Source organism: Cyanistes caeruleus, chromosome 9, assembly GCF_971803275.1.
Source record: "Cyanistes caeruleus chromosome 9, bCyaCae1.hap1.1, whole genome shotgun sequence".
NCBI classification, from domain to species: Eukaryota; Metazoa; Chordata; class Aves; order Passeriformes; family Paridae; genus Cyanistes; species Cyanistes caeruleus.
The window spans coordinates 30,186,659-30,199,323 of NC_141709.1; the positions used below are offsets into that span (position 1 = coordinate 30,186,659).

General features: G+C 38.7%; 1 protein-coding gene across 3 annotated transcripts in view; it reads right to left on the bottom strand.

Moving 5' to 3' along the window:
- Window positions 1-12,665, bottom strand: part of USP24 (ubiquitin specific peptidase 24) — a 61,015-nt gene that overhangs the window by 23,836 nt on the left and 24,514 nt on the right. For 2 of the 3 annotated variants that reach the window (XM_086842543.1, XM_086842541.1), the window contains 18 exons: window positions 10,738-10,845; window positions 9,992-10,141; window positions 9,213-9,344; window positions 8,590-8,701; window positions 8,277-8,353; window positions 7,260-7,400; window positions 7,064-7,117; window positions 6,771-6,886; window positions 6,002-6,068; window positions 5,736-5,846; window positions 5,265-5,363; window positions 5,015-5,185; window positions 4,318-4,403; window positions 4,081-4,174; window positions 3,664-3,819; window positions 1,291-1,388; window positions 452-547; window positions 78-306 (listed from right to left, as the gene is read on the bottom strand). In XM_086842543.1, the coding sequence (XP_086698669.1) occupies window positions 78-306; window positions 452-547; window positions 1,291-1,388; window positions 3,664-3,819; window positions 4,081-4,174; window positions 4,318-4,403; window positions 5,015-5,185; window positions 5,265-5,363; window positions 5,736-5,846; window positions 6,002-6,068; window positions 6,771-6,886; window positions 7,064-7,117; window positions 7,260-7,400; window positions 8,277-8,353; window positions 8,590-8,701; window positions 9,213-9,344; window positions 9,992-10,141; window positions 10,738-10,845 (2,097 nt within the window). Of the gene's footprint in view, window positions 1-77; window positions 307-451; window positions 548-1,290; window positions 1,389-3,663; window positions 3,820-4,080; window positions 4,175-4,317; window positions 4,404-5,014; window positions 5,186-5,264; window positions 5,364-5,735; window positions 5,847-6,001; window positions 6,069-6,770; window positions 6,887-7,063; window positions 7,118-7,259; window positions 7,401-8,276; window positions 8,354-8,589; window positions 8,702-9,212; window positions 9,345-9,991; window positions 10,142-10,737; window positions 10,846-11,413; window positions 11,459-12,665 lie in introns of all 3 variants that reach the window. The other variant, XM_086842542.1, reaches the window with a different exon arrangement.

A 12,665-nucleotide genomic window follows, 5' to 3' on the forward strand; every position in this document is an offset into this window, starting at 1 on the left:
AGACAGATTGATTAAAAATCTCAGAGCTGTCATTGGAGATGACACTGCTACGTTAAAACCATCAAACACTTCCTTACCTGTATGGCAACTCTTGCAGCTGGGATGATTTCTTCTACCCTGATGGAGGATCTGTCAGACACGGAGAGCTGGCGGTAGGAGGACTTCTCAGGAGTTCCACAGATGGACATCTGCCTGCTCGCCTGCCGGCTCACGTTGCGGAAGGGCCGCGAGGACAGAGCTTCCACCCCATCCTTAATGAAATCCTCATCCAGCAGCGTGGGCATTGTTTGGCCAACCAGCAAGAACCTAATTCACAGAGTAAAAACATCAGGCTTGGATTTGAATGCTCGCAGAGTGAAAGAAACGGAACTCAAAGTACCAATTAATCTTAAATATTAAAAGCTAAAAGCCAAGGAAGCAGCACTTTCTTGAAGGAGAAGCAATTATGTACCTTGCAAGCTGCAGGCAGATGGAATAGACTCCTTGTCTTGTTTCATAGTCCACCTCTGATGGGATGGAATCTCTCTGCATCACATTCACCACCAAACTTAAAAACAAATCGATAAGACAGACTCCATTAGGAAATGTTTCACATTAGGAGAGCTGCAGTTAATTTGTCTCTATCTTTCCTTCCACCTATTCACTCAGCTGAGCCCCAGTTCAAATTCACTTCTTTGGAGGCCAACGTTCTCATTTTCCCCTTTTATATCTACAGATGGAAGCTTCCTGCTCCTGCTGGAAAATGCTTCAGGATCTCTCGGGCAGAGGTGTGTCATGGATGTAATTACTAAGAGCAAAGTATACTTGATAAATCTCATACAATCAATATTATCAGGTCTTCCAAACCACTCAAAACTGTGCCTCAACTCTTATCTGAAGAGTGTGAATTTTCAAGACCATAAGTACAAATTTAATTTGGCTCCCACTGCATGACTATACTTTGACTGCTTAAAATGTCCACCGGTGTCTACACAGCAGAGTGCAATGTACACACTTGCAAATTTGAATTGAAACACTTAAATGTCAGGAAACTATCCAAATATGAACTACTTTAGTACAAGCTACATTTCACAAGCTTATTTGTGCCTAACTTGATTTTGAGGTTTAACAACATGTACTCTGTTAAATATGAAAGCTACTGGCAGTGGTAAAACAGCCTTGGGTGGATTTTTTTCTCTGAAAAAAAAGCTGACAGGTGTATTAGTGTGCTTCAGTGTGGAAATAGGAAACCACACACAACTGCTAACTAAATGAAGTGCTACAAATTGAGTCAAGGTTTTGAAACCTAACCTCAAACCTCCTGCTCTGAGGAAGTTTTCACAGAAAGACTTGGCACAGTTTCTTGCCATTTCATCATCTGCAGTTGGCATCAGCTTGGAGCTCAGCACCTACAATAAATAAATAAATGAATAAGCAGATGTAAACTACCACCCCTCTCAGTGTTCTTCACCTGCTGAAGTGTGAAGGTGAAACAGCAAAAAGTCCACTACAAATGAAGCAATTAATAATACACTTACACAAAACTGTAGCCAGTAAGAGAAATCTCATATATTCAATAAATCTCAAATATTTAGGACAACTGTGGCAACTACAGACGTTTATTCTGAACCAAAGGGCATTTTGCTCTCACTGCAGTTTACATTTAAGGGAACAGATGAAGTATATGGAGTGTCATCTTCTGGTTCACTTGGTGCTTCTTAGGAGCCCAAATTCTTCTTGGTTCTGGATTTTCAGTTCACAGTATGCCATAAAGCACCCTACAGATGGCTTACTTATTGATTCACACCTTCTGAAATATAATTGCACTACTATTATTCTGGTGTTTCTTTGTAAAAGATGGCTCAGGTGATTCTAGAGGCCTTATGAATATCACCACTCTATCATCTCTCTTGTTTTAAATCAGCACTGAACTTCAGAGTGCAAATACACTCAGAAAAGTGGCCAGAAGGAAGTCTGTGGTCTCTGTGGGTCACTTCTCATTTATGTTTATAATCTGTTTCACTTGACATAAAAAAAATCCCCAAAACCCAAACAAACCCACCAAAAAACCCCTGCAAAACCCCAAAACCACCAAACAAACAAACCCTGGCCCCTCCCAAAATCCCAAAATTCCCTTGAAAAGTCTCCTTGGCAGGTACAGCCAACAGTGCTGCAAACAAAATACATCCCTTCCAGGTTCACAGATCAGAAGAATGTTTTACAGAATTCTAGGCATGAAATCTTATCACCCCCTGGACATCTGCAACATTCAGTTTTGATCTCTTTCACATGTTCTGCAAATTTCCTCTGCACATTTTTTTCAGAAAGCTGCTAGGACTGGTTCCCATCTTTTCACCAGATCACCAGCTGAGGGGATAAAAGAGCACATATTCCTTTTCCTGACAGAAACCATCTTCCAATTGGCTTGACTGGCACTGAGGAAAAAGTCCACTCATATAATCTACACATCTAATCCAATTTATTACTTCTCATCCCTTGCCAGAAAAGCAAGCAATTTATTACTTGCCTTTATTATTTTCTCTGGCACAGAAGCAGCTGTCCCATCCTACTGCAATATAACCTGTCAGTTCAACAAGACACCCTAAACCATTTGCTTTGAGTTGTAGAACTTGTTAACAAATTCTGAAGACACAATCAAATATCTTTCACTCCAGCTGCACAGGAAAGGGGGAATCCTAAGGCAGGAGTGTGATGACAGTGTAGGAAGATGAAGAGCTAACATTAGACTGTGGAAACCTAAAGGGAAGCAGCCACGAGAAAATTCCTACACTAATCTTGGCACACACCATGAAGGGAAGAGAATAATTTTGTTTAATGTTCTGGAAGCAGTTGGCAATTGGTCCTCCAGCCTCAACTTGTTCAAATCACATTTGTCATGGATAAAGTGGGACCTGCAAGTAGAACTAAAGTGTCCAGCTTTCAGTGTGCTGGTTACTGTGTCCTACCAACAACACCAGCTGAACTCCTGTAATCCTTAAAATCCATTCTCCGAACTCTAGGGAAAAATCTTCACAGGATCCATTCCAGCATTTTGGCTAAAGAGTTTAGCAGAATGCTTAGGGGTAGGTGTTCCACTCTACCTGTGCAGCCAAAACAGGCCAGAGGCATCTTGGTAAAAGCCCTGCACGTTTGGATAGTGAAAATTCTTCCCAGCTGAATGCTTTGTAAAAACACTCATCTTTGGACAGAAAATGGGAGACTTATACAGCACAAAGTTTCTGACAAATTTAATCAAGCAAAACCAATCCAACTTAAAATAGCTCCCATTAATTCTTAAGGGCAAACTTTTTTTAATATATATTTTTTTACAGATACACACACTTTTGAAAATTGCATATTCAGAGATCTAGAGATTCCAGCAGGAATTTTATCTAAACAGTAAGAATTTGATTGTTTCTTTGCTCCTCTCCACTTACTTCAGAACACTTCTTCCACCTTGCAAATCACACAAAGAGGGGCTGTTTTCTCAGTAAAGTCTCTGAAAGGGAACTTTCTGTCCCTTTCATTCTGTGTAAAATTTACTACATGCATAAAAGCAGACTTTGTCACAATATTTGCCTTTTTCATAATGACCCTGTCACAGTGGACTCCTGCCCAAAAAGCCTTGAAATATTTAACTCTTACTGCTTAGAAACACAGAAAGAAGCAAATTTGTTTTCTTACCTCTAAATTGTAGAGCACTCTGAACGTGGACATGCCTGGAGCAAAAGATCTGAAAAGACTTTCTAATATTGAACTGGCACTGGGCTGATGTTGGTGTTTTGAAGACAAGGATGGGGATTTTGAGGACTGAGAACTGGATTCTGAAAGCAGTGTTTTCTAGGAGGAAAAAGCCACAGAAGAAATATTTTGAGACTCCTGTGTTTTGCTGTAATTGGGAATATAATTCTTACAACCCCTGTAATAACCCTCTCACCTTTGGCTGCTTGAAATAAGTCAATAATGAACATTGACTTTACAGGAATATTATTTGGCTGCAGTTTCAAACCCTCTGTGTATAATGATCTGACAGGAATTTAAGGAACCTGGTAGTAAAATCCTCTTTGTGTAGCTCACCCTGATCAATTATTTAATCCATACCTTCCTTCCCAGGGAATCAAGCTGATCAAGAGCCTCCTGAATAGCTGGGTCAGTGGGAATCAGGAGCAGAAGTTTCCTCACTCGCAGTGTTATCCTGAAAAGAAATCAGAAGTTACATGCACAAATCAAGGGCTCAGCCACACTGGCCTGGTGGATGCCTGCACACAGTAGAGTGAGTATTCAAACTGAGTCCTGTGAGCAATTCTTTAATATTTAGTAACCATTTAATCTGCTTACCTTGGCTCCTCCAGGTTGGCAAGCTGGTAAAGCATATCAAACACATTACACACGAGAGCCATGACCACTCCAGGGAGGGATTTCTCCTGAGAATTAAGCAGAAATACAAAGGTCTTTTTCTCCTTTCTCTGTTACATGTAAATTTAACAGAGTTCTTCACTGAAGCAAATGGCCCAGATGCCAACCTGACCCACAGAAATCCCAGCTACTTTCAAGGCTAAGACAACATTTAAATTTTTACACTATTCCATTTCCCTTTTAACAGCCAATTTGTGAAGTCAGCTGTTATGACAAACAAAATACAAAGCAGACCAGGAGTGATCTCAACATGCCAATCGATGCTTCTTTTATTTTTATACTGTATCTTTATTAGCAATGAAATTATGAAAATCTCTACCCTCAACAAATACAGTCTCATAATTAAACCAGATGAGTCCTATTTGTTTAAAAGACCCTGGAGAGATGAATAAACACCAAGCAGGCTACCACAGGTGACAGAGTACAGATTATGAAGTCCAACCTGCATGCACAAGGCAGTTGTGTATTTAGATGATTTGTTTCAATTGCAGTTTGAAAGCAAAACCAGATTACTAAAGATTGGAAGATCATACTGGAGCTCCTACTCTCTCCCCATCTATCCCTGCTTCAGGAAACATCTGAGGGAAGGCTTCAGGTCATATTTTACCATATATTTTACCTGTTCCATTGCATAGGATGAACTAAACACACTGCTGCTGTTGCTGGAACTGGTTGAGGAATCTGCAGAGCTCCCTGATGGAGTCCCACTTCCTGATGTTTTTACTGTAAGGATTTGTTCATCGGAGAAGCCCAGCTGGTGGAGAAGTTTCTGATCTTTGTTTACGGTTAGCTGAAAGAAAATATCTACTGTTTAGTTCTGGAAAAGACTCAATTTCATAAAGAATGGGAATTCTTTACAGTTAACATACCAGGCTGTCATTGGCAAATATCTGTATATTTTCCACAGGTGAATTCAACATCTTTGCTATCTTCCACCTGACACTTCCTACAGTTTCATTGCTATGAGCCTGTGAAATTAAACAACACTGGTTCAGTAAGTCTGCTCGAGCAGCAAATGCCAAGAAAAATTAAAATCTTCCAAAAGAGTCTTCCTGCATAGGGTGGCAAAAGTATTGTTCCTAAGAATGACAGGATAGGACAGCACAGAAATGCTCCAACACCCACAGTGAGCAAAACACTTTATTTTTCCCATCTTGGAATTAAAATACATTTGATCCACAGACACTTCCATATACATATTTTTACCATTTTCAAGAAGAGTTTTGAAGTTAACTGGAGTCTTTATAACCATTTTACTCTATTCAGTCCAGGTATAAAACCCACCAAGAGTGGCTCTCTAACCAACAGTCCATGGCACACACAAGCTGGGCACACCTTACCTCTATGGTGAAGGTATCTTTGGTAGACTCATATGTAACATTAAGGGTTAAAAGATGTCCATGGAAAGAGGCACCATGAGGTAGAATAGTTCGGGGAACAGAGTAAAGGTCCTACAGGAAGAGAAGGGTGACAGTAAATATTACTCTTGAAAACCATTCTGTGATGGTGGCTAGCTAGGGCTGAATGTTTAAATAACTTTTACTGTTTTTAATAAAATTGCAAGTTGTGTTCTTAGCCTTGCCTAGTAGGAAATTACACATCTTACCTCTATTGTTATCACATAACGCTCTGCCAACAGCAGCAGTCTCTCAATTATTACAAGTTTAGTTGACCTAAAGATAAACATTGAAAACAAGAGTAACTTGTCTCGCAGATTAATTTCCAACGCCCACGGGGAACTACCATGAATTGTCTGGTTTTGAAGGTACCTCCTTAAACTTGGAGTTAATTCAGCAGAAATGAACTAGGAAAACAGGCCAAGAGGCTCATGATGTACTGCTTGAAATGTTGCCAGCTTCAGAGGAAGATTCATGTTTCTAAAGGTCCCACCCTATGCTCCTATATTTAAGTTTCACATATGCAGGTATGACTAAATTAAGCTTGAGGTTGAAAAAACAACCTTTTCTCTCCTAATTTAAGAAGAACCACGGCTAAATCCCACTGCCTCAGAAATATTACATGATTAATGGGCTGGTAATAACCTGTGGGGGTTTTTGTTTTGTTTTGGTTGGTTGGTTTTGGTTTTTGGGGGGCTGGAGGCAGGGTGGGTTTTTTTTTGTTTTTATTCATTGTTTTGGGGTTTCTTAATGTCTATTTGGTTTTGGTTTTATTTGTCTCTTTTTTTTTTTTTTAAACACAGGTTTTTCAAAACCTCTGGAACTCCTTTTGCATAGCAATTGGAACATTCAACTGAGGAACCATCAGAATGTACAACCACCAATTACCGAGAATTTTAATTAGCACTCAAAATCTTGTGGGAAGCAGCTGGGAGCAAATGTCTACTGTCATATTTATTCCTTTAGAAGCTGGCCTACCTGTAAGGAGACTGAACTGATGTTGCCACTGTAGGCATGGCAGTTGCTGTAAGCATTTTTGTAGCTCTGGTGACAGCGTGTGTTAATGTTGGACCGCCGAGTGCAGAGCTGGCTGCCTGCAACACAGAGCAGGGAAAGGGACAGTCAGGATGTCCTGGGAAGCTCAGAGGACAAAAAATATTTGTGGAAAGAATTTTTTTCTTTAAATGGAATTATCATAGACCAGTATTCTTATTCTAAGATGCAGACCCAAAAGGATGTAGGCATGAGAATAATTAAAATTTGTCCTTTACCTCTAATCGTGTGTAGCAATCAGCAATGAATTTCTTGTGCAGTGATACTGAATCCTAAAGATAAAATGGATAAATTAATTAGAACTTACACTAAAATCATGGGAATTACTCCAAAACTGACAGAACCCAACAAATCACATCACTGGACATGCAGAGTATCAAGACTTTATGAATGTCAAAGCACATTTATGCCTACCTTTTTCAATCTGGGAGTTAGATTAATATAGCTGTAATTTATTATCAGTTGAATAGCTTCATTGGCAATTTCTTCATCTGGGGACTCCATTGCTATCTTCCAGATGAAATCCATTCCTATTAATTCCAGTTTTTCTACACTCTACACAAGAAAGAACAACAGTAAAACATGACTGGATTTCTTACACAATAGTGAGTTGAACCACAGGGACAAAACTGGAAAAGCACCTTTTCATTAAAACTTGAACATTTTCTTTTCCAACATGCTGCCAAACTTTGGCACAGTGCAAAGTTAAACCAACTGCTGCACATTTGTGTGTTTATATAAGAAAAAAAAATTGTTTACTGGCAGATAAACAAATTCCAAAGAACAATCTCAGTCAAGCCAACTGAAAAATTAAAAAATTTAAAAGCATGGAGAAATTTAATCTAGAATGGAATTTGTTTCAAAGAAGTCAACATGGTAACTAACCACACAATAAACCATCACAAAACCTGCTATGATACTTGGCAAAAAATTCTGCATTTAGAATAAGTTCTCTGTGATAAAGATCTACAATGTCTATAATAAACTACTTAACATATAATCATTAATTTAATAAAACCACTGAAGGATCAGAGTTAAAAATTATAGTAGGCTAGAATTTAAATACAATAAGTCTAACTCTCATGCAAAGAAGAAAAATAAAAAAATCATTTAAAAAATACTTTCCCTGCTTGGGAGAAGAAAAAAATGCACATTAGAATTCACAGTTATTTAAAAAAAAGAGTTCAGCTGTTCCTCTTGCAAAGCAAGCTACAAACCAGCTTCCAGATATCAATTGCTGAATTTTAACTGGTGAAATTGTCAAAGTTTTAGCTTCAGAATGTAACAATGGTAATGCTACAAGGACAATCTGGTCATTAATACAAACATGACCATGTCAGACAGCTGCTACACAATCCCTGTCTCACCTCCTGCTATCCCTAAGAGGACACAGGTAGGGCACAGGACCCAAACTTGCCAGAACACACTCACCAGTTGAGTTCCTTGCCTCTTCAGCCGATGATCACACAGGTTCACATTTTCAAAGAATGTTTTAAATAAACTAAAACCTGAAAGTGAAACAAGAGGGGCAGGTTTTTTATGCTGGTCAGGCTTAGTTTCTTTGTTTAAAAAGTGAAGTTATCAAATACAAGAGATGAACTTTTTCCTCTTAAACTAACAAAGCTTAAAATGATAGACTCCTTTATATTAAAGAACTGGTTAGCTGTTTGATTTGAAGGCCTAGGAAGCAAATTTCTGGTATATATTTCAACCCCAAATCTGTTCATCAAATCCATTTTCTTACCATTCATAGTAATTTCATAAGATTCCAGTTTAAGAATTTTCTCTTTGAAGAGCTGTTGCTGCACATCACTCTCCAGATCATGCTGTCCTTTTGTAAACCACTCAAAGCACATCTGTGAATGAAAGGCAGATAATGGGGTAATAATTTTTACCCTATTTGTCACTTCAAATATTTTAGTTTTATACAGCAAAATATATCAGATACCACTCATCTTGCAGAAGGTTTTATCTACAGCAAGAGGTTCTAAATCTCATCTCCTGTAACCTAACATGTTATAGAGGCTGCATTGCAGATTTAGGGTACTTCATAGTCATCTTTCACCCAAATAATGCTGAATGTCTCTTGTGCCTGCACCAACCTCCATGTACCCCTTTTCAAACCAGCATCTCCAACTAATCTTCAAGCCAATGTCCCTCTTCCAGTCAAATTTAATGTTAAAAGAATATCCTGGCCATAAGTGAACTCCTAACAGTGGCTGCTCTTGCCTACACAAAGCATAAAATTCATGACTAGTTTGTGTTTGTTACTCACACTCCACATGTCTCAACAAACACACATGCTGCTCATGATCCATTAAAATTCCTTCTGCAACCACAGAAACCAACTTTTCAAGTTTTTCTTACCTCTCGATCCAACTCACAAACATCTTGGCCAGTTACAAGGCATTCCCAGATCTCCCTGGCACGATTCCAGCCCAAATAAAGGGTGGCTTCTTGCAGAAAAAATGCCAAAAATTTTAGATGTGCCTCCAAATACTGAGAAAGAGGAAACAAAAACTCAAGCTTAAGACTTTTCTTTCTGAAACAAGAACTCTGAGCATTCTATTTATTTATTTTATTGTTTTTTTGCAAAGTTGTCAAACAACAGTACATTTTGGAAAGCCTGGAAACAGAAACTGTTTGTGAGATTTATTTCTATTTTAAACATACTTTGTGACTACCTTTCTAGAAACAAACACTGAAGTCCCCATGGATTTGCTCTTACTTTGCTGGTGGTGATATTATTTGACACTAATTCAAAACTAGTGTGGAAAAAATAATTATCAAAGCATTAGCAACAAACTGCTGTCTGTGTGTGTGGCTTCTATGTGCTAATTAGCAAATCTGTTGCAGGTATTTAGAGCTTCACAAAACATTCAAGGGTATCATCTCTACCAGGAACTGAAGCTGGTGAATAAGCTGCAACAACAGATCCTAGGCTGGGGAGATTTACTCTTCACCAGGTAAAGATTTTGCTAAGGAACTTGTACAGTTTTATGTAATGTTTACACAGCTTTCTTCTATATAATAACAAAGGTACGAGAAGCCTTCATAGATAAGTAGTAGAACTATAGATAAAAACTAGAATAATTATTCAGCAGTGAATTTCAAAAATAAAACAACAAGGTAAAGAAATCTGGTACCTCCCGGTAAGTGTATCGGCCATCCACCAGGGTCGCTCCCACCAGCCCTCCTGGGCCTGCCACAGATGCAGCCAAACGGTGACAGGATATCAAGCTTCCTGTCACCAACTTCACTATTTCAAAGTTTTTCTTTAAATCTTGAATAATGCTCTTGGCAATAAAAGAAAAGAGAGAAAAGATGTTTTTAAAATAATAATTAAACAAGGATGTGCATACAGCAATTTGCTCTTTTAAAGACACATCTCATATCAGAAGGAGTCATGTTCTCCCACCCAGAGTCAGCTGTTCCCCTTCCAAACACCCAACCCCCCCAATGCTAGTGTTTTCAGCATGTGCTGCAGATTGCAAAGTCCCACATCTCCACACTGCCACTCTACAGCACACATGACTGCTGGTAGTTTAGTCTGTTTTCCAAGAGTCAATGTCAATTCAATTACAAAGCAGTTAGTCTAAACATTAGCCATTGTTCCTTTTTTAACACAAACATGCCTGTTAATTATTCTACAAAAAGCTGAGAATAAAATAAATTAGTCCTGACACTGCAAACAGATTTATACATGCTCACAAAGGGACAGCACAGCACCTCTATTCCAACAGCTTGTTTACACTACATCACTAAACAACCTTTAAAATTGTTTATTAGCTAATTTATTTTTTTTTTTTCTAAATTCAACCTTCCATGCATGGCAGAGCTATGGCACAGACACAAGAAAAGCTTCAAAAATCTTGTCAGCAAATAGTCTTACCTTGTCTTGTTTTTGGTAAGTTTGCTTAATAAATGAACGCGTGATTTCGTGGAGCTGACGCAGGGCTGGCACCACCCACACAAACTGAGGATTATTGTGCTGGGACGACTGGTAGCAGGAAAGGTAAAAACAATTACCCATGTGGTACATGCTCAACAACAGAGTAACTTCCCTCTCAGACTCCTGGAAGCCTAATGATATCTGCTAAGGCTGTTTCAAAACAACAGCTACCACCTCTGCTGGCGTCAGTTACTTGTTCCTGCTCCCTTTTCAAACACACTCAGTGTGCCCTTCTTCACTTTCTACAAGAAATCCTTTGATACACACATATGCCATTTTGCTATCCCTATTTTTAAGCCCAAATACCAGCTCCTTGCTAGAGAACATGCAAATTAAGTAGCCAAAAAGAACTCAGTTACACCAGGGAGAGATGACAACCACCACCTTCCTCAATTATGGGAGATGAAGCAGGTCTAAAACGGCATAAAAGGGCAAATCCAGTCAAATTATGTTACTTACTGCTAAAGCAAGAGCAACAGAAGAAATAATTTAAAATACTGCTGAGGCTTAAGAGACAAGAAATTTCTGATTGGTGCTGCAAGCAGCTCCCTGATAGGAAGCAAAGGATACTTAAGCTGCATTTTGAAAGAGATCCTACAAAGAATAACCCTCCTACCTCATTTTTAGAACTGCTCATCACTTTTCTGGGAGGCTTCATTTTCTGTAAAGTTTGACCACACAGACCAGTACTGAGGTTGCTTGTTCAGAGAAGTGATGTCTGGTTTAAATACTGACAACACCCAAATACCACCTATAAACTCAGAGAGGCTGAAGGAACCTGCCCATAACAGAGCTCTCCACTGAAAACTCCCTTACAAATTTGAGAAAGCTGCCTTAACATTACATTCCCTCCCAGTTTATGTCTTCATTTCCCTAATGAAGGGAAATAAGAACACCATGTATTTTAGAAGTTTGCTGTATTATGCTTACCCCAAACCCTTTTAGTTTATAATTACAGCTTTTGTTAGTGTTTCCCACTGCAGCACCTCTGTAAAAGCCCTTGCCAGAATATAATTAAAAGGAGTGAGATTAGGAAAGCATAAGAGAAGATAAAAAAACAAAACCCAAAAAACTACAACTTTCACAGACATTGAGAGCCCCACATTTGAAATCCGTATTCATGAACACACACAAAGAAGTGTGTGTTCATGTGTGAAGAAGTGTGTTCAATATCAAGAATCAACATACTGTACCTCCTAAACATCTAAAATCCTCTAGATACGTTGCAACACAGACAAAACCTAATTTATCATAAAAGAAATGAACAAAAAAATACAAGCCTTTTTCTTTATTTACAGCATACTTCAGGCTGAAAAAAAAAGAAGACAGGAGCATTCCTGCAGGCCTCAAGAAAAACTGCCTGCTATGTGAACAGTGCAGGAGAGAATATATGCAATCTTTTAAGCCATGCACATCTCTGCTGCTGCCAGGAAACAGTACAGGCAGCTTTGGGAATGGCTTCTTTATGTTACAGGAAAAGAGTTAAGTGTTTTACTAAAATACAACACTACTACGATTGAAATACTGTTTTGCATTTTGAGACTTAATGGTCATGCCAGAACACATGCTTTACTCAAAAAAAAAACTAATCTAGGCTTTCACATGAAAGGGACAGTTAAAATACTGACATACCTTTACAGTGGTTCCATTTGCAAATTCTAACCTTGGGCCCATCCTGGTAGTTTCCCATAAACTGATCACTCCTTGTGCTGAAAATTTGCTTAAAACAAAGGCAAGAGACTTACTATGAGTCTCATGATCAACAAAGTGGCTCACACAAAGCCTACCCCTCTCGAGGACTCCCCAAGGTAAGAACTTACAGATGGGACACACAATTTGTGCATCTTGAAAGAAAAGGGCAACATCGA